Source organism: Cydia splendana, chromosome 5 (genome assembly GCF_910591565.1).
Source record: "Cydia splendana chromosome 5, ilCydSple1.2, whole genome shotgun sequence".
In the NCBI taxonomy this organism is placed as follows: domain Eukaryota; kingdom Metazoa; phylum Arthropoda; class Insecta; order Lepidoptera; family Tortricidae; genus Cydia; species Cydia splendana.
In genome coordinates, this window is record NC_085964.1 from 6,839,161 (window position 1) to 6,860,629 (window position 21,469).

Here is a 21,469-nt window from a genome sequence, read left to right on the forward strand (position 1 = left end):
GTCTAACATGAGTCATCCTTTACCCTGATGTACCTGAATGATGTTTAAAAATTATTTATTTATTTATGTTTGTTCTAGAATAAACCCAGATTCAAATATTGGAAAGTACTAATTTAACACAGTGTCTAAATAAAATTTGATGGCTATTTCAGGTCCGATTTCGAGTTCGTTCGTGAACCGTTGGGGCTGTCGTCTGGTGACGGTGTGCGGGGCCCTGCTAGCCGCCGGCTGCGTCACCTTGTCGGCATTCGCGGGCAACGTGCTGACGCTCATCTTCACCATCGGCGTGGGCACCGGCTTCGGCTGCGGCCTCATCTACCTGCCCGCCATCGTCAGCGTCACCGTATGGTTCGAGCGATATAGGAGCCTTGCTACAGGTAGACTTTTTTTAACCAGGTCATTTTGTTCTACTTGAGATGCTTAAAGTGAATACTTTAAGCATCAAAGCAAGCATTTAAGAAAGGCATGAATATGCCTTTCTCGGTTACTTTACAAAAAAAAAAGTTGACAAATACCTACCTATTTACACAAGTATGTACCTAGGTTGGTGCCTCTATTATTTAGTCAATTTCAACTCACCTTTTTGTTCTCTTCTCTTTCAGGCATTGCGGTATGTGGTTCGGGACTTGGAACGTTTATTTTTCCTCCAATGACAAAAGGATTAATCTCCAACTACGGTTGGCGGGGCGCCATGGCCATTATAGGTGCCCTTATATTAAACTGCGTGCCACTGGGACTCATGTTCCGACCAGTACCCGAAGTGCCAAGAACACCGGTCAGCGAACCGATGCTTCCAAAACAAAAGAAGTCACCTCTGAAAAGGTCGCAAAGTACTGAGCACATGGCTCGAGCAAACGGGCATGCCGAAGACGGCGATGTGGCTAGACTAACTCTCTCGCAGCCTGCTCTGAACAAATCTCATGGACATAAGCAGCAGCCTCATTCTAGACATGGCAGTGGCATCATGCACAGACCTGATGTATTATATCAAGGAAGTATGACGAGCCTTACAAAATTCCGGGCTTCATCTCCAGAAAGAATTCAGTCTTTGACCAGAGACGAAGTCGATGAAGAACAATGTGGATGGATGCCATGCTCCTCAGAGTCTAAGTCCGCGTTACTGGAAATGCTCGATCTGTCTCTGTTGGTGGACCCCATATTTGTATTATTCTCTGTATCAAACTTTTTGACTAGTATAGGATTTTATATACCCTATGTTTATACTGTGAACATGAGCAAGAACTTGGGCGTGACGCACCCGGAATATTTGATATCTATCATTGGGGCATCGAACTTGATTGGAAGGATAGTTCTCGGTTTTATCAGCGACAAACCTTGGGTGAATCGATTGCTGGCATACAACATGTGCCTCACCATAGCTGGCATTAGTAAGTTCCTATAGTTTTATTACCAAAACATGTTTCAATTTTCGCAAACACGTTATGCCTAATTCACTTTACAACATTTCTTATATAATAATATTTAATTTCAGGTACGGCTCTAGCAGCAGTGTGCACAGAGTTCTGGGGACTAGCCATGTATGCGACGACGTTTGGTTTCACCATCGGAGCATATGTGGGGTTAACGTCAGTGGTACTGGTGGATCTTCTCGGGTTGGATAAACTCACTAATGCCTTTGGCCTCTTGCTATTGTTCCAAGGCATCGCTTCTCTCATCGGGCCGCCTCTTGCAGGTGAGTTTTTAAAGGTGACAGAAATTATATGAGGTATTATTTGAATCATTTGATAGCGTAAAGAGACTCCAACAGAAAGCAATAGGTAAATCGCTTAGCGCCACTTGCACCATCCCACTATCCCGAGGTTAAACCGTTAACCCAATGTCAAATTGTACTGGTAACCATGGTAACTCCAGGTTTAAAAGATTAACCCCGGGTTAGTGAATAGTGCAAGTGGCCCTTAGATTAACTATGTCATTGGTAGTGTAGAGCCATAAAATGAAGTGAAATATATGGTTGTTTTCTATGTAAGTATTTAAGTATTTATATATGATATATATCGTTGTCTGAGTACCCACAACACAAGCCTTCTTGAGCTTACTGTGGGACACGGTCAATCTGTGTAAAGAATGTCCTATAATATTTATTTATTTTATATAACTATTCCAGGATGGCTACTTCGCGTGACGGGCACGTTCGCGCCAGCCTTCTACTCGGCCGGCGCCGCAATCTCGCTGAGCGGACTGATCCTGTTTGTGATTCCGCTGCTGGAGCGGCGCTCGGGCGCGGCGCGCGCGCGCTGGGCGCAGGAGCTGCCCCTGGAGCACATGTAGCACGACGGCGGCGGGCCGCGCGCGCGCGTGTTCCCCGCCATCGTGCTGCATTCCCCCTCCACCCCCTCCTCCACCGCCTCCACCTACGACTCCTTCAGCAACAGGGTATATTCTAATACAATAATAGAGGAAAATGATTTTTATATCGATGAAATTAGATAAGAACTTGTAAATATTGGTTATCTCGATGGATGAATGTGATAAAAGTTTTGATGCCTGAACCATCAAACTCATTCCAAAGATAGAATATAGTGTATGAGGAAAGATAAATAATGTGAATAGTGTTTAACGAAAAGGTGCAATAATTTTACTTTATTTTAATCTTACTTGGTCATTGTGAATAAAACCATAAGAGCCAATGGTTTCTATATTTCGATTTTCAATGAACTATAAGAAATTTATAAGTTGTATCTAATATAATACTACCTTAAAATATTATGTGACGTATGACGTACAGTTGCTTATATACTAATAATATATTATTAATAAGTAGCTACAATAATGTGAAGTGATGAAAACGAATGCATGGTTAGCTTCAAAACATGGCCTTAATGCGGACCAATCGAGATTAGATTGTATGGTGAGGTCCAACATGTATGTATACCTACTACCTACCTACCACTACCCGGCAATCAATCTACGATGCCTATTGTGATCACTGAAGTCTGGTACATAGTAACATCATATATTCAGTCTTTAGACAATTACTTACCTACTGCTCTTTATGTTCTATGTGATCTTCCAAGTTGTGTTCAGGGTTCTGATTCGACTTGAGAAAGTGACAAAAAATGACGTGGCTCCGCTACATTTGTATTTTACATCTTCTTTTTTGGGAATCGATGAAAAATCTAGTCTATGTCGTATACTAGTAGGTACCGGAACGAATAGCTGTAGTCACGTGGCAATCAAGCGGAAGTCACCCCTTTCTGTTGATTTCTCGATTCGGATTGCCCCCTTTGTAGTTTAAGATGTTATTTTAAACGTAACAAATTGATTTTGTTTGTTTTGCGAAATATATATATTTAGTTAAAATATTGAACTTGTTGAATGTAAATACTGTATTTGACTGAAACACTTAGATTAGCATTATATCGTTTACAATGAACTGTTCTGATATTCTTCGTACAAATATTGTGTCTCTATGTATATTGTTAAGTCTTAATAACGTATGGAATGCGATCAACTTGTACATTTCTTATGTACACGTATCATATTAATATATATCTACCGGAATTGACAACTGCGTATTCATTTTATTCCGTTTTCTGGGGATCCGAAGTGAGTTCTGAGAAGTTTTGGAATCTGAAGTTGATCGCGGCCTTTCGTATGTTCGGGTTCAGAAGAAACAAGTTGATAGTGGAACACCCCAGTGAACTCTGGAATTAAAATAAAATCCTCATCAGTAAATACTTTATTTTAAATCAAGAATCTGCTTCTCGGACAAGTGCTTAAAAAAGCATTAAGGCAGGATTCCATCAGTGTGCGGCACTGTGCGGCACAAGCATATACAGTAGGTACAAGTGCCGCACAGTGCCGCATGGTGGAATCCCCCCTGTAGACTCTGTCGATTCAATTAGGTCCCGACTATTGATAGAAAAACAAGTCAGTGGTCCATTGTCTAATTTTGGTAATTTTTGAGTTCATTTGGTTCAAAAAATCCATTTACCGAGTTCATTTACAGTGGAAAATCAACTACAGCATTCTAGAGTCGCACCAAGAAAAGTCTGCAGCGGATTTGATAGCCCACGCAGTGTAAGTGTTATTTACACCTACGTCAAAATGTCATAGAAGTCTGACTCTAGTAAATACCTACTCCCGAAACAACTTAAATACCTACTCTTGAAATAATTTAAAAAAATCTTTCAAAAGCAAATTACCCAATGCATCAGCAACGCCATTTTGACCAGCGATGGCGAGGGCAGGGAGAACTCGCCAGGACCGTACAGATGCTGCGACAGTATCACCGAGGCCTGGATCAGGGCTATTGGCGCCCAGCATGCCAGGTTCACCGCAGTCAGCGCTATTACTTCCTGAAATTGTATTATAACTTTTGCCTTAATGAATTCGAGAATTTAATAAAGTAGATACTTATCCCTTCAAGTGGCAACGTCACTTTTCAGTAGTTGGAATTTAAACTTTATATTAATTAGTCAAATTTGAAATTTAATTAAAGTAATCACCACGAGCCGGCGGCCTGCCACTTGAAGGGTTAGGCTTCTTGATTATAATTAGGTTGACATAAGTTGGCAGACCCGTCTGAATCATGTTATTTATAGATAAAGTCTAAAATCAATCAATGCGACTCAAGGATCCGTGTTCAGCACATCTTGCACCCGCGACTTAGACCGCGACTCGAGTCGACATTCCCGCGGCTGTCAAATCTGTCGATTTCCGTAGCACAACTTGTACCCGCGACTGCAACAGCCGCGTAGAGAACTCAAAGTCGCGGCGCGACTCATCAGTGTTCCCCGATGGAATCAAAGTCTAAACATAAATGCTATTTACATGTGACAACACTGAATCGGAAACAGGGTTGCGCTATTTCATTCGTTCTTTAGTGGTAAAAAATTTAGTTTATTGTCGATGGTTAAGTTTTTCCTGTCAAAGTCAAGGAACTTTCAAATTTTGTCAACATTTAATTACGAGAAAAAATATGAAAAAAATGTAAATAATAGAGCCTTATATACTAAATTTTGATAATATTCCTTAAAATATATATAGTTTATTAATTTCTGTTTAATAAACCTTTTAAATAAAATATTTTTGTATATAACTATAATTTTAATGGAATTGCTATTATTGGTTTGGTTCTCATATTCCTGTTGTAAATTGTGTTTTTTTTTTCAGAATAAGTCCAGCATTATCCTAGACACGATTGATATCCCAGCACCCAAAGGAAAATATTGTTAACAGGAATGTGCCAACGGGACCCGAAGTGGAGAGTCAGGAAAAGAAACACACTAGGCAAGCTTGTAGGTTTCAAACGCGGAGCTGTCCGTTTCTAAAGTCACTAAGATGTGAGAAGCGCTTTAGCTTTAAGAACACCACCGAGGAAGTAAACTATTATAATAACCATAATGGTTATGGCGTACCTATCTATAGTTCATTTTTTTTAGCATTAGAAATAAGGTAAACAATCTTGATGTGTCTTTTAATTGAAAAACACATTTTAAAAATAAGTTACGGCAAATATGTAACAATTATGAATCTAATACGATCATTTATATTTTTCTGCTTTCATAAGCAAATATTTTGCCAATAATGGATGGCATGTGTGTGTACTGTGTAACTGTTTATGATTTGACAAATTGATATGAAAAGCTTATTTCATAGTCCTCGATGAAGTCACGACCATATTTTTTTTTTTTGTTTACAAACCAATTTTCTTTCCAGGGTGATATGTAATTGTCCTACGCCGCATGCCGAATAAAAAGGAAGAGAGAAAATACTTTTCAAGGGTAATAAAGAAGATTCTTACAATTTCTCTATTGTGGTTCTAGATGTTAATAATATATTAGGTTTAATAATAAGAAGTCGAATATTGCAAGAATATATGTATAAGGCAAAGCAATATACTATTAATTTAAATATTGTTTTTTTTTTTCACTCCTGTATTTTTTACCTGAAATTAAACAAAAATAAAGTAGGTAGGTACCTACAACTCCTAGAAGCCATGATTAGCTCCCCAAGGCCCACTTCATACCTAATGCTGACAGCAACGTATCATAGCATGATCGTATCAGGCCCTGTCAAACATGAAGTGAAACATCTAGAACGCGGCTTTGACCATATGATAACCGTACCTATGCTACGCAGACTATGACATGAGCGTAACGACTCCTTCAAAATATTGCATGATTTTGAGCCGGACATGATCCTGTTACAGCCACGTATTACATCATTCTGTTACAGTACGATGCAGCGGGCACAGGCCACATGTAGATATGTTTTGTTGAAGTCGAGGAAGGTTCCAAACGGTACCTAAATAGTAAGAGATTGTTGAAATTAGACATCTAACCGTGATCCTAAATACTACTACTAAGACTATGGCTTACTTAATAAGTTGGATAATTTGTTTTGAACATTTGTACCTACCCACCTCATCGGCTTCGTTTATGTACAAGCAAGCGGGCTCCGTTGTTAGGTTGATGAAAGTTTTGTGTAAGGAAGTCTTAGGATTACTTTTACAAACTTACGAACCTGAATTGAAATTTAAAAAATCCTACATATGTACCTATTTACTTAATTGAGTACCTACAAGCTAGCTGTTTGAAATTAAAGTTGTAAACATGATGGGTGTGTTGTGGTACTTGTAGGTATCACCGTGCATAATCGATATAAGAGTGCGTAAGGCGCATTTAGCGATTGTTCCATACTTCCTTATCCCTTAGGGCAATAAGTAATTATACAAATTATATTATTACATAATATATGAAACTTGTTTTTAAGTTAAAATTATCATGAGTTCAGTTAAAAAACTGATTTGCAAGACCGAAGTGATCCCATAAGTGTTCCGTGAACAAAGTTTTGTACGGAACACTAATAAAAAAGTACAAGCAAACCACCCGCGAGAGCGAGTCGCGTTATAAAGTCGCGTAGACTTCAACTCGCGGATTGACATAAAGCCGAGAGAATATTTTGTCTCAAAATAGGCAGTTGTGCTACGGATTTTAGTTCAAAGTCGCGATCGTTGTCATTTTCTGACAGTGACACCTGATCGCGAGATTGTCGCGGCTCTCGCGCGTGAGTTGTGCTGCCAACACGCGACAAGCCGCCAAGTCGCGCCGACCTGTCTCTTCTCGCGCCTGTCGCGGCCAGTTGTGCTAGAGGTGCTGGGTAGACTAAGTTCGTGTCTCGTTTTTGATGAAAAGATTGTAAGGAAACTGATTCGTCTATCATGTTGGATGAATGTACGCATAAGTTGGTAGGTGTAGGTACCTACGCCAAAATTGTCTTTCGCCGTGTTTCATATGGCGCAAATCAAATACCGGTAATGGATTTTCAGCCCGAACGGCGGTGAAACACCTATAGATATTATAATAATGTATACCATCCATTAAGTTAAAACATGCTAACATTATTTAGATTTTCATGTAGGTATATAATGAATACTGCTGTATAGGTACCTACTCGTACTTATACAACGAGAATAAATCGGTAAGAGCTAGTGCAGTGACAGGAAAATGAGGTCGTCTAATATGACTTCAATAAATTATATTACTTGGCACTCATGTATCGATTACATTAATAATAATTAATTAATTAAAAAAAAAAAAAAAAAAAAAAAAAGACGCTGTCAACGTCAGTCGTGTTTTTGTAAAATCTCTTAAATTATTTTCTAGATTTTGTATTTACATGTTGCTTTCTACATTAATTTTACGAAAAATATAATCCAAGACTACTACATACTATTACGTATATATGTACGGGTTATCATAATCGACCATGGAAAATAATGTTCAACATGTACGACAAAACTCCCTAAGTGAACGAAAATGCAAACGAGAAGCAAAACACGAGCTCAACTAGCGTCTCCACGAAACGCACGCCCACCACCCCCGTCCGCATCATCCGTCTCCTCGCAATCGTCGTCGGGCGATGAATTCGCCACCGCGCCCGACACCAGCGAGTCGAGCGATGAGTGCGGGCCGCCGCCACCGCCGTCACGACCACCTGCGCGGCGCGGGCGGCCACCGCTGTCGGCACGCTTGGGGCCTGCGGGACATCCTGCCCCGCCCACGGCTCCCGCTGCCGGTGGTGTAGTGCGTCGCATGCGATGGTCTCAAACCATTAATGAGAACGTCATGCGCGCCTACTATGGGGCTACAGAGGGGGGAACCAACTTATGCGCGTACCGTGTCCGAATGCTTCCACTGTTTCAGGCCCTCGAACCGACCATCGACGTGACTGCGCAACGACTATCGGATCAGGTGCGAGTCATCCAGCGGCAAAAGCGGTTGGATGACTCGACACTTGATCGGCTTCGCCTGGAGGCTCTCTCTGCTCGCGCAGCTTCTACCTCGGCGCGGGATCCGCCCGCCACGTCGCCGGATCCGGTGCCGGCACCCGACCAGGCACCGGGGGCGCCGCGGGTAGATCTCAGTGCCGACGAGGAGGAGTTCGCGCAGAGTGTGGGTAGTACAGCCAATGAGCAACTGAGGAGGACTCTGGACGAGGCGATTACGCGGTACCGCTCCACACCCGATACTAGGCCACGATTACCACGTTTGCCTATGAATAGACACAATCTAGCGCTAATGGGAGCCCTAAACGCTTTACTAGAGCCATATTTGCGGACTAGTAAAGATTTAGATGATACGCACGCGATCATGTATTGCGGAGCCATCGCGGCGTGCCGTGTTGCACGAGTCAAGTTTCCGGACTCTGAACGTGCACCTAGGACCGCCGGAGGTGCCCCCGTATGGCAAATACGGATCGAGCGACGTATCAGCTCTTTTAGGACTCTTATCGCAAAGCTGATCTGCTTCAGGGGGGGCAACAATCGCCCCCGAGTAATGCGCTTTGTAAACCAGGCATTCGTGGGGACGGATATCAGGCCCCGCGACTACATGGCCAACGTTACGGAGCGCATCAACTTTCTAAAGCAGAAAGTCTATGCATGGGCAAACCGTATTCGCCGCTACAGAGAGCGTGTGGACCGATTCCAGCAGAATCGTCTTTTCCAGAGTGACCAAAGGAAGATGTACCGAAGGTGGGAGGAAACCAACCCTCGTGCATCCGACTCGCGGCCACCGGATGCTACTGTCATGAATGACTTCTGGCGTAGCATCTGGTCGGTGCCTGTCGGACACACTGAGGGGAGTTGGATGAGTGTTGTCGAGCGTGAGTGCGAGTCCATTGAACCTATGGGGGCAGTCACCATCAGCCCCGATGACGTAAGTTGTGCCATCCGCACGGCCCAGAACTGGAAAAGTCCTGGGCCGGATGGATTGCACAACTTCTGGCTAAAATGGTTCCGATGCTCGCACTCCTACTTAGCAGCACAATTTCAACAAGCCCTCGAACTTGGTTCTCTCCCACCTTCCTTAACAACTGGTGTCACCTTCCTGCTCTATAAGTCCGGTAGTACCACGGAAGCGAAGAACTACAGACCCATCACATGCTTGCCTACACTCTACAAGCTCCTTACATCCATTTTGAGAGCAAAAATCAACGCGCACATTGTCGCAAACAATATTTTGGCCTCTGCTCAAAATGGATGTAGGGTTGGGTCCCGTGGTACTAAAGAGCTCCTCCTCATAGACATGACCATCTGCCAACAAATCCGGCGGACCAAGGGGGCCCTCTCAGCCGCTTGGATTGACTACAAGAAGGCCTATGATTCGGTGCCCCATGCATGGCTGGGGAGGGTCTTAGAGCTGTACAAAGTTGATGCAGCTTTGAGAGCCTTCCTAAGCGCGTGTATGGGGCAGTGGACCACAGTCCTTCGTCAACCAGGAGGCGGGGATGACCGACCTGGCCCACAGGATTTTATAAGGATTGAGCGAGGAATATTTCAGGGCGACAGTCTGAGTCCGCTATGGTTCTGCCTAGCTCTGAATCCCCTCAGCACCTTGCTGAAGGATTTGGGACTAGGTTGCCGGCTTTGGAGAGAGGGTGAAGTTATTTCTCACCTTCTGTACATGGATGACCTCAAATTATTTGCACCAAATACCCAAGGCTTGTTGGAGCTACTGAAAACCACCGAAGTCTTCAGTAGTGCCATCAACATGGAGTTTGGTGTCGATAAATGTGCGGTTATGCATGTACAGCGGGGGAAGGTTGTAAATTCAACAAATTTACAACTTTCTGAGACAATGTCTTTCAGGTCTATCTCTGAATCAGAGACCTATAAATACCTTGGTATGTCACAGTCGTTGGGTATTGAGGACGAGGGTATTAGACGGTCGGTGAAGGAGCGCTTTTTCAGTCGGCTCACAAAAGTCCTTAACAGTCTTTTGTCAGGAGGCAACAAAGTGCGCGCCTTCAACGCCTGGGTAATGCCTCTTCTCACATACTCCTTTGGCATACTAAGGTGGACTCAGACCGAGCTGGACGCCCTGGATCGGAGGGTCCGGTCACTGCTCACCACACATCGCATGCTACACCCACGCTCGTCAGTTATGAGATTGTACATCCCACGGAAGTGTGGAGGCCGAGGCTTCCTAAACGCCAAGGATCTCCATAACCGCGAGGTGTACAATCTCAGGAATTATTTCCTTAACAACGAGTGTGGGATGCATCGTGATGTGGTGGCAGTAGACAGGAACCTCACGCCGCTCTCCTTGGCAAATGAGAACTGGCGCAAACCTGTGGTACTAAGTACTGCGGATCGCAAGGCGGCATGGGAGAGTAAGGCGCTACACGGGCGGTTCTACAAGGCCCTCACGGGACCCGATGTGGACCTGCTCGCGTCGGTGAACTGGTTACGATTCGGGGACCTCTTCGGAGAAACCGAGGGTTTTGCCTGTGCAATTGCGGACGAAGTGATGATGACGAACAACTATCGGAAATATATCCTGAAGGACGGTACGGTCGACATTTGTCGGGCATGCCGCCGTCCCGGAGAGTCACTCAGGCATATCATTTCCGGTTGTTCTCATCTTGCTAACGGTGAGTACTTGCACAGACATAATCTCGTAGCCAGGATTATTCACCAGCAACTTGCTCTTCTATACGGCCTTGTGGACCGCGAAGTACCGTACTACAAGTACTTACCTGCGCCTGTTCTCGAGAATGGTCGTGCCACGCTCTATTGGGATCGATCTATCATCACCGACAGGACTATTGTCGCCAATAAGCCTGACATCGTGCTGATAGACCGATCGCAGCGCCGGGCCGTGCTCGCCGACGTCACCATCCCCCATGATGAGAATCTCGTGAAGGCCGAGAAGGACAAGTCCAGCAAGTACCTAGACTTAGCTCACGAGATTACCGCCATGTGGGATGTTGACTCGACGATCATTGTTCCGATAGTTGTGTCAGCGAACGGTCTCATAGCGAAGAGTCTCGACCATCACCTAGAGAGACTCTCGCTGGGTGGTTGGACCAAGGGTCAGATGCAGAAGGCGGTAATATTGGACACGGCGCGTATAGTACGTCGGTTCCTCACTCTGCGGCCCTGACCACCGGCAGCTTGGGCCAAGCCCCGCTGCCGGCGGCACCCTAGGTTAGGTTTTTTATAATGTGTTTATATGTATTTTTTATTGTTTTGTAAGTGTTTTTATATTTTACTTTTATATTCATATTATAACAAACCTAACTTAAGACGAAAAATAAATAAAGAGAATATTAATTAATTAAAAGCTTACATCGGTCATTTTTTTCTGTTTGCGATTATATGGAACGTCAACAAATTTAGACTCAAGTTGTTTCGCCCATCTCAGCATAACGATCCTGCAATATGCGTACGAGTAGGTAAGTTAAATATATAATAACATTATTTTGATGATGAGCACATGTAGGTAAATTTATAATAAAGCATGCAAAAACACACTCTTGATTTAGATAGGCGCAACGATTTTGTTTTATGACTTTTATGAGCGTGGTTAATAGTGCGTTGTTTTTTTGGAACGCTAAGCTGGAATCGCCGACTTTTTACTAATGTCCCATCACTGGCATCAATTTCACCTCGCAAAGAATACTCGGGCAAGACGCAATTGTGCTCATTCATTATCATATCAGTAGAAGCATAAAAGCCATAGCCTTGATATTTCTCAGCCACCAACCAACCAACAACCACTCCACCACAACTGCATCAGATGGCGCGCCTAATACAACGACTATCAATCGGCAAAGAATACACTCAGCATAAAAAAGCAACGATATACGTACATAAAGGCCACAGGCTTGATACTTCTCATAATAAAGAGCAAGCTAACGGAATACTTCTGCCACCCCCCGGGCAGGATCATGTCCATGGTACAGCTCGAGCAGGTGAAGTCATAGCCGTAGCCGCCGATGAGGCCGCTAACGGCCGCCAGCGAGTATGTGCCGGCGAAGAACACACTGAGCAGCCGGAACATGTAGTAATGCCGGTCTGGCATACGCCAACCTGTGGATGGTAAGTAAGTAAGTAAGTAAATATTCTTTATTGCACCAATAATTATACATTTTACATACATGTAAAACTACAAAGAAATTTTAACGGAAAAATAGAACCAGGTAACAACAGGCGGTCTTATCGCTAAAGAGCGATCTCTTCCAGACAACCTTTGGGTAGCAGGAAATGTAGAACTCAAACAAAAGTCAACAGGTAGTGCACGATGGTGTGGTTTTATTAAGTTTAGAATCTAGGGAACTTCGTTAATGAAATAAGATGAATTGTATGTGAATACACAAAATATTGGTTTGAGGCACTCATTATGGGAACCGGCTTCTGCAAACGAAGTCGTCTGTGTAGAATGGCAAATTCCGCGATAAAAATTATAGGACAGTTTCTTAATCTGTCCTTCCCCACGCCAAATTTCATCTAAATCAGTTCAGCGGTTTAAGCGTGAAGAGGTAACAGACACAGGCATATATAATTTACTTTCACATTAGTACGAATGAACATTAAGTGGGTGATGAGTACTTATATTTACCATTAGTAATGTATTTGCTCACAACATATCTTTCTATGCAAACGTGCGTGAGGCATTCCACCTCGTGTATCGCCATGAAAGTTTCCAAGAATCCAAATAGTCGGCACAGGGTCATTTCTCGACGGCTGATTAGAAGTAAACATAATATAATATAAATAATTATACGAGCCGCATTTCATAAAAATATTAATCATGTAAAACATTAATCAAACTTACTATATATCCTTCTTGTCTATTATGTAGGCCATTAAAAATGGCGTACACCTCCGAATCCATGCAGAAAGCATAAAAAATCCAATATTCTGATAACTGCGATTCGTTTCAAAAGTCGGATGAATATAAGCTAATAATAGCCCAATAAAAATCAGTGCAGATAAACCTCCTGGAAATGCAGACATTATTTATATAAAGTAATCAGTAATCACACATAACTTTTTAATGATAATAAATAAATTGCAAACAAAAAACAACTCGACGTAAACATGACCGACTATTAGTAATAAAGTTACAACTTACCTATATAATGCAATTGATCAACAATATCGTCTCTTTCGTGTTCATCAAACAGTGGCCAAGGACACGTACTCGTATAGTTCGACATTTTAAACTAGGCACTCAGTCAGGAACAGAGTTAATAAATCACTTTCGGACGATGGGGATAAACGGAGGGGCCCGCTGGAGATTTGCACTGCGACTGCGCAGTGCGTAGCCGGGAGGTGCAACACTTGCCGGGGTTTGAAGGTCTGGGGTGTTATATGTATACTATATACATTTTAAGTCGTTTATGTTGTGCGGTGGGACAGCAGAGTCGGGTTTCAAACCAGCAGTAAGATGAGCCGCTTCGCTCCGCTACTCAACATTGTTCTTCATAATAGTAAACTTGTTGTTAGTAGGTATCATATTAGACAATGAGCTTAGAGCGAGCTTATTACTTTTTTATTCAATTAAAAAAGTATAGTTCCGTATCATTCACAAAGTAGTTTTAGTAATTCTCTCCCTTTTGGTAAGGAACCCTTAAAGGAAGACTGACGCTAAAACGGCCTGGGTCCGGGCCGACACAACCGACAGTTCATTTTCTATGACTGGTGACCGGTGATCGTGTGATGCTTTCTATAGAAAATGAAGTATCAGATGCCTCGGCCCTCGACCGGGGAAGTTCTAACGTGAGTAATCCTTAAAAAGGTCGGTAAGTTTTTACTATTTATATTTATTTACCTGCTATTAAATGTTTATAATGAAATTAATGAATTTATACCAATTCGAATTGTTATTCTAGAAGTTAATGTTTTCAATTGAAATAACCATGAAAGATGAAGAATTAGGTACTTACTTTAATTAGGCGTATAAATAATTATAAAGACAATTTAAGTATCCAACTCAGTATTAAAGTAATTAAACAATGGCAGTGTTTATAATGAGGACCGAAAGCCTCACGAAATTGATCTCACTATTTGCCTTACTGGCCTAGAACCTCTTGTTGGGTTCTGTTCGAAATACCAGGTGATCATGCGCTGTCGTCATCACAACAGAGCCGCAAATTGGATTATACCATTATACCAGGTAGGGTGGGTCGGAAGCGCTCTGCGTAGGCTAGTTGAAGTAGCTTGATGGTGCTTTCGTAGTCAACAGGTTTCTTCCGAAATGTGGAGCTTGCCCTGGGTTATGCCTGGAAGCGTTTGGCGCGGTCTGGCCGCAGCAACGCGTAGTGTCGCCGCACGCGGCCGAGCAGCGCCGCGCGCAGCCGCTCGTCCGCGAACAGGTAGCACAGCACGGGGATGCTGGTCGCCGCCTAGCATACAAATAATGCTGATTATCATCATATAGAGGGAATATTGGGCAAAGCTCTGCGTAGGTGATACCATTAGCACATTAAACAAACCTCACTGACATCATCAATGACACATCATGCATCACTAATTAGTTATTCTGTGACTAGGTCAATCACATGGCCTACCGTGAAACACGACAATCGAAAGTTCGGTTTCTGCCTCTCTATCACTCTTGCTTATTCGATCGATAGAGAGCCAATTAAAGAAATTTCGATTTTAGCGTTTCGCGGCAGGCCACCTGTAAATAAACCGCCTTGGTGCATCAATGTCATAGTGAAAAGTAAAACCATAGTGAAAACTTGCCAAAAAACTGCTTAAGGCCTAGTATGTATAAGTTAATCTATGGTTTACTAAACAAATTGGTGCTGCACTCTGGCGGCAGAACATTGCAGTGACAGTGCCAGCTACACGTGATCAATGAATAGGTATAATACTCACTACACGTGATTCAACATGAATTAAACTGATACGGTTTAAAAGTTTAGAAGAAAAAAAATGAGAACCTAATTTTCCTGAGAAAATAAGATACATAATCTTTTATAAATATTTTTTGGTGATACTTGACTACCTTAATCTGGCCACCCCGATATAGCATATGCCTAAATGACAGTAAATGGAATGAGATGTTATTATATGGCTGTGTGTGCACGGCGTGTGACGATGTTGATAAAATGTGTCTCAGCCAGTATAGCTCAAGGCATAACTAACACCTAGCCAGAACCACGCCCGGGATTCACAGTATCGGCGTGGAAGTTGTCAGGACCAGAAAACTACAGGTAACAACAATTAATGACTTAAGTACCTCCGATGCAATGGGCGCTATAAGCGCCAATGTTGGTGGTACGTGGCTTCGGTAGCTCAGGACCAGAGCTGGGAACCACTGGTACCCTGCCAGGACTCCACTAGGGATCCATAGCGCCAGCGTGGAGATTGTGAGGACGTGGACACTCTGAGAACAAATTCACGTGGTACCTATCATATGTACCTATCTCGTTGGCTCGTATGTTGTCGGACATTCTATCTTGTGTTTGTAGGTATTGCTAATTTACATTCATTTTAGTCTATTAAATAAACTTAATGAGGTACACTAGAATAACATTTTTGTATGATTAAAGAAAGTATTAGGATGGATTTTCAGAGAAATTGGTTTTCCCAATACAAGTTTTCACGCACTCAAAGACTTCCTACTCGATTGTCATAAATTTAGTGGTCAACAAAAAAATTGTTAGATTATTCGTTGATCTTAAATTAATCTAATCAAAATTTTCCTCTTACCTAATTGTTTATCCAATTGTATCTTACCTGCGTTAATCTTTTGTGTTCTTTTTGTTGTTCACTTCTGTAATAAATAGTTTCTAGGCGAACAGCTTTACCCGTGTAATAGAAACTGAAAACGATTAAAATATTTAAAAATAACTATTAATATATGACAATAGGTACCTACATTTGTATGAACATCAGTCTGAACCAAAAAAAATAGGTTTTTCTATATCCACATTACTCTAATAGGTAGGACATATCAGTCGTTCCGGGAGTGGGCAGTCAACGTGAAAAAATGTTCAAACGCTGGAAAGTGCAGGGGTCAAAATGTCCATACGGAACCGGCTGTCTATGTGGCAAAAAGTAGGTAGGTTAGGTTCGTTAGGCAGCTTCAGATGCCCGAAGGGCAGACCGCCCATAAATAGGAGCCCCGCAAAGCGGGGCTCCGTCTAGTTACGTCTAGTTACATAGACAGCCGGTTCCGTATGGACATTTTGACCCCTGCACTTTCCAGCGTTTGAACATTTTTTCACGTTGACTGCCCACTCCTGGAATGGAATCAGAAGAACGCTGTACAACTATTTAACCAGAAGCAGTGCCGCGAATATTTCAACAAAAGCTGTAATCACAGGTCTTACATAGCAATGACTGGTATCACTCCACAAAGGATAACGTAGGGCACTGTGTATCCTATCTGCTTGGCACCAGAGGTCCCAGAGGGCCAGAAGAACGTGCACACGGTCCCGGTCGGGTCGCAGGAGTAGAGCCCGTAGCCGAATAGAGGCGGCGTCGCGAACACAGCGCCGTTCAGGAAACACACACCCACGAGGATATAGTATAATCGTAGGTGCAGAATCCTCTCTGAAACATGACACAACGTACGTTACGTAAGAGCTCGTATGTATATATTTTTATACATATGTGGCTAACAGTAACTAACAACATAACCATCCAAACTTCATCAATCAGAATTTTTCCAACCACCAAGACTATTCAGATAATAACTATTCAGAAAAGGTTCTTAGGTTATTTACAGTACATATGGAGCTACTTTACCGCACTAGTGCGATAATTAGCACATTACGCAACTATGTCGAAAATTCAAAGGGCCAATGTACTGTAAAACGTTGTACGATACATGTGCGAATAGGTAATTCATAACTCGTGTCGATTTAAAGCACTCCCTTCGGTCGTGTTTTAATTTATCGCCACTCGTTGCGAATTTCCTATTTTTCGCACTTGTATCGTAATGTACTATTATTCAATATTACGTTCACATGCCAAACTAATTAGAGGAAATCATTGGCGCTTGAAATGACAAATTAATTAATTGAACTGCAGATAACAATTTTATTATTATCAATCTAATAGATAGTCTCAAATGATTCATATTTTTTTGTAGATCTTAGATAAGATTTGCGTATCTGCCAACTCAATGAGCTAAATTAATAAAAGTACGACATTCACCAATCACATCACCGGGTGGCGCGAAAGCGTGACAAGTACGTGTTACTCGTACTTACTCACATTTCACAGAATAACCACTAGCCACTAAGTCATAATTATTGACCCCTAGCATTTTTTCGTCGTATGTACAACCCTCTGACAGCCGGTCCACGAGATATTAAAATATTAGTAGGGACCTATAGATATTTACCACGTCTGTAGAACCTTGCTAGAAGGTATCGCTCTAGAATAATAACAAGTAATGCAGTCATTTGAAAGACACCGTAAAATTGATTTAAAAATGCAAATAGTTGACAGCACGCTGATCCGAATAACCATCTGAAACAAGGGGAAAAAAGCTGTAAAAACAATGTCTTAAAGTGGGTAATTTTGCTTGACATAGGATATTTATGTAATTATACAAATAGGTTTAGTATAAGAATCGTATCATATGTCAAGTAAACCCATATTATGTGTAATCGAGTATTCTGCCCATACATTGTATTATTGTGATCTCAATTAGACAATGATACTTCGCAACATATCGACTATATAGAGGTATAGGTAACATAAGACCACTTTTGTGAAAATTAGTGATAAAGCTAATATCGAGACGTGTACACGTTTACGTTTACACATTACATTTTATTGATATTAATATTTACTTATTTAAGTGTAATAAAAGTCTGTATACTTTCTTATTCATGTATTTATAAATATTTCGTATTTTTTACCGTTTTGTTACGGCTGAGGCCCCCGCGAAAGGAAATCCGAGCAAATTCCTGCCGAGCGACGCCGAGCAAAGATTTAGCACTAGAATATGGCTCCTGAAGGTTAGCAGGTGACTATGGAGGAAGGTGATGAAAAGCCAGCCGTTGAGCAGCACCCCGAACACTCCTGAAGATATTTTTTTATTATATTGGTTGTTCTCTTTGCACGTTTTTACATTGATTGAGTTACACGAACCTAGCCGCCGCCAAACAAACGAAATTATTACGCTCTCAGACGACATGTTTAAATTACAGGCTTATTGTAATTTATAAGTACGAGCCCCGATGCATATGTTTTCGTCTAGTCAGACCATTTTTTTAGGTTCTCGCGTTTGTACAAAAATAATGTTTTCGTTTTTGAAAAGTACATTTTTTCAGCAATAAAAGTCTCATGCAATTTTATTATACGATCAAAATAAACTAGATTAAATATTACTATTATGGTTCCCATTACTGGGTCATTTTATGTTTATGTGTAAAATTTATTCGAATAAACAAAATTGTTGCGTGGAACTAGACGAACTAATTTGCATCAGGGCTCGTAATTTGTATGTAACTGTTACATTTCTATCTGTTATTCATTTATCATCTATCTGTTCTCATTCTATAACGACATTCTGAAACCGAAGCGAGTAGAAGTTTTACATACAAACCTACTATACTCGCTCTATTTTCTTTGTATAACAATTTTTAGCAACGAAAACTAGTAACTAGTAGACATAGATATGTTACGTAAATGATTAAGCCAAGGTTAAATGTAATGTAATTTAAATTTTATTATATTAAGTATAATAAATGAATAAATGAAAGCGCTGGTGGCCTAGCGGTAACAGCGACTTCCAATCCGGAGGTCGCGGGTTCAAACCACAGCTCGTACTAATGAGTTTTACGGAACTTATGTACGAAATATCATTTGATATTTACCAGTTGCTTTTCGGTGAAGGAAAACATCGTGAGGAAACCGGACTAATCCCAATAAGACCTAGTTTCCCCTCTGGATTGGAAGGTCAGATATTGCAGTCGCTTTCGTAAAAACTAGTGCCTACGTCAATTCTTGGGATTAGTTGTCAAGCTGACCCCAGGCTCCCATGAGCCGTGGCATAAATTCCGGGAACGCGAGGAAGAAGAAGAGGAAGAAGACATGACTAACAGATAGAAATGTAACAGTTAAACATACAAATTACTTATAAATTAAAATAAACCTGTAATTTAAACATGTCGTGTCGTTTGAGGGCGTAACTTCGATTGTATAGGAGCGGCTTTTTGGCGTCATATACCGTCATATAACTCTTAACTTTACAACAACGTACTTATTGATATACATTTATTTGAAGGTAGGTAGAACAGATATACCTACTTAAATGATAAATGAGCTAAAACTTGGCGATGCAAATGGTAGAGCTGTTCTGATAATGAAGTCGAATTAGGTATATATATGTTATACTTAGAAACCACCTAACTAAAAAACAGGACAAGTGCGAGTCGGACTCGCCCACCGAGGGTTCCGTACTTTTTAGTATTTGTTGTTATAGCGGCAACAGAAATACATCATCTGTGAAAATTTCAACTGTCTAGCTATCACGGTTCGTGAGATAAATACAGAGCCTGGTGACAGACGGACGGACGGACAGCGGAGTCTTAGTAATAGGGTCCCGTTTTACCCTTTGGGTACGGAACCCTAAAAATGCCACTACGTCGATTTAAACTTAAGTTAGGTACGTCTCGCAGATTAAAAGTAGGTACTTAAGTGAAGTCACAAGATAAAAGCGATTTTTTTTACCATAACTTGTTTTCAAAATACCTACCTACAGCTCAAAATGCGCAATTAAAATATCTCTATATTGCTATATTGCCAATGTTATACTTTACATGTAGTAGGTACACAATACCTACAGAGTTAGATATTAAGAAAGCTAATAAAAAGTATCGTTAGCTAAGTACTTACCGAAGACAAAGAGACAACTCCCTAATAAAGTTTTATAAGAACTATCAAAATAATACCACGGACAGTCATCTTCCTGATAATCGTAAAAGTTTTGCATCATGCTCCAGTTTACAGTATTGCACTGGCACCAAGGTAAGGTTACACCGGTGTGTCTAGCGCTAGGGTCCCGGGGACGTCCACATAGCGCGAGTGGGCACAAACACTGGGCAGGTTGTCGAACCAGGCACTGGGGGACAATGGGCCAGGATTGGGTGACAGCATTGTGCGTGACATCGAGAGCATAAACTTATATTCTTTTGACAGACTGCGGACAGTAAGCGATATATGCGAGAGAATGTCCTAGTAATTAAACTCTTTCATAACGATTTCGAGGTATTAAGATATTCCTTTAAAACCTAAACAAGATTCTTGAAGCATACTGCTTCATTATATTGTCATACAATTATTTAAACAATGTTCAACAAAATAATAGGTACCTACTGAATACTCTAGAGCAGCGGTCGCCAACCAGCGGCCCGCGGGCCATATGCGGCCCGCGAACCTCTCAGTTGCGGCCCGCGAACCTTCCTGGCAATTTTGTATGTAATATTAACAAACGACAATATCTGACAAAGACATAAATATTAACAAAGTGCGGCCCGCGTCAACTTCGGTAACTACTATTTGGCCCTTGGCTGCTAAAAGGTTGCCGATCGCTGCTCTAGAGCTATGCAAATTATAAAACGTATTAATATAAAAAATTAAGAGTCAGAGGAAACGAAACTTATTAGTTTATTAATCATGAAAAGTTCCGCCTGTTGGCCGATGGCCTATCCACCACAATTTTTTTCAGTATGTAAGTATATTTTTGGCGTAACGCTAAACCAATCAGTTCCTCTGGGAGATTATTTTTGTATGAGAAGTGACCTGAGCTACGGTTTTACTTACTTCTGGTGTTTATAAATAACCATCTACCGATCTCTTACACATACCTATTACCTATATTTTCGGCTAGTTTTTCCAGATGTCGCGGACTAGTCTTTCACACTTGCGCCGCGGCGCGCTCAGGTAACCGGCCAATTCACTGATTTATCGAACTAGGGCCTTAGTACGGCGATCAAATTGATTCATATCTATTGTTATATTTCTCACTTGGCAAACTCTGTGACGGGAAGCTTGCTGGTATCTATACATATGTCACGCGGCAGTTGGTGAAGTCAGTAGGGATTAATTGATAGAGGAAATTAATATTGTATTGTTTTTTTGGCAGTAATGATAATGATTTGATTGCTGGACACTTAATGTTATAAAACTGGTGGATGTTTATTCGCATTGAACGCGCAGTGCAGTGCTGACATCGAGCGAGTC

General features: G+C 41.6%; 3 protein-coding genes across 5 annotated transcripts in view; 1 reads left to right on the forward strand and 2 right to left on the reverse strand.

Annotated features, from left to right (window-relative positions):
• Positions 1-3,529, forward strand: part of LOC134790562 (monocarboxylate transporter 12-like) — a 45,713-nt gene extending 42,184 nt beyond the window's left edge. For both annotated transcript variants that reach the window (XM_063761404.1, XM_063761405.1), the window contains exons 4-7: positions 153-377; positions 603-1,388; positions 1,493-1,693; positions 2,126-3,529. In XM_063761404.1, the coding sequence (XP_063617474.1) occupies positions 153-377; positions 603-1,388; positions 1,493-1,693; positions 2,126-2,289 (1,376 nt within the window). In that variant the 3' untranslated portion in view covers positions 2,290-3,529. The remainder of the gene's footprint in view (positions 1-152; positions 378-602; positions 1,389-1,492; positions 1,694-2,125) is intronic.
• LOC134790568 (uncharacterized) lies at positions 3,330-13,488 on the reverse strand. The gene is made up of 7 exons (XM_063761417.1): positions 13,389-13,488; positions 13,089-13,254; positions 12,873-12,997; positions 12,124-12,343; positions 11,601-11,685; positions 4,167-4,319; positions 3,330-3,665 (listed from the first exon to the last, which is right to left on the reverse strand). The coding sequence occupies exons 1-7, from the start codon at positions 13,471-13,473 to the stop codon at positions 3,543-3,545; spliced, it is 957 nt and encodes a 318-aa protein (XP_063617487.1). The 5' UTR covers positions 13,474-13,488; the 3' UTR covers positions 3,330-3,542.
• An 814-nt stretch (positions 13,489-14,302) lies between these two features.
• On the reverse strand, positions 14,303-20,433 carry LOC134791090 (visual pigment-like receptor peropsin). Of its 2 annotated transcripts, none has more exons than XM_063762119.1 (7): positions 20,179-20,433; positions 18,142-18,304; positions 17,619-17,746; positions 16,600-16,822; positions 16,004-16,088; positions 15,504-15,650; positions 14,303-14,661 (listed from the first exon to the last, which is right to left on the reverse strand). In XM_063762119.1, the coding sequence occupies exons 1-7, from the start codon at positions 20,189-20,191 to the stop codon at positions 14,533-14,535; spliced, it is 888 nt and encodes a 295-aa protein (XP_063618189.1). In that variant the 5' UTR covers positions 20,192-20,433; the 3' UTR covers positions 14,303-14,532. The 2 variants fall into 2 exon arrangements, with proteins under 2 accessions (XP_063618189.1, XP_063618188.1); XM_063762118.1 differs by having other exon boundaries at positions 14,313-14,661; positions 20,123-20,433.
• Positions 20,434-21,469: the final 1,036 nt, after the last annotated feature.

Bases quoted from the DNA above. Each gene is read 5' to 3' on its own strand.
- LOC134791090 (XM_063762118.1), bottom strand. From the start codon at position 20,222: ATGATGCAAAACTTTTACGATTATCAGGAAGATGACTGTCCGTGGTAT. The intron at 16,823-17,618 runs GTAAATATCTAT...GTCATGTTTCAG, and splicing joins AGCAAGGTTCTACAGACGTG to AGAGGATTCTGCACCTACGA. The intron at 15,651-16,003 runs GTAAGATACAAT...ATTTGTTCTCAG, and splicing joins AACACAAAAGATTAACGCAG to AGTGTCCACGTCCTCACAAT.
- LOC134790568 (XM_063761417.1), bottom strand. From the start codon at position 13,473: ATGTCGAACTATACGAGTACGTGTCCTTGGCCACTGTTTGATGAACAC. The intron at 4,320-11,600 runs GTAAGCTTTTAA...ATACAATTTCAG, and splicing joins AACAGAAAAAAATGACCGAT to GAAGTAATAGCGCTGACTGC. The intron at 3,666-4,166 runs GTAATTTGCTTT...TTTTAATTCCAG, and splicing joins TGGCGTTGCTGATGCATTGG to AGTTCACTGGGGTGTTCCAC.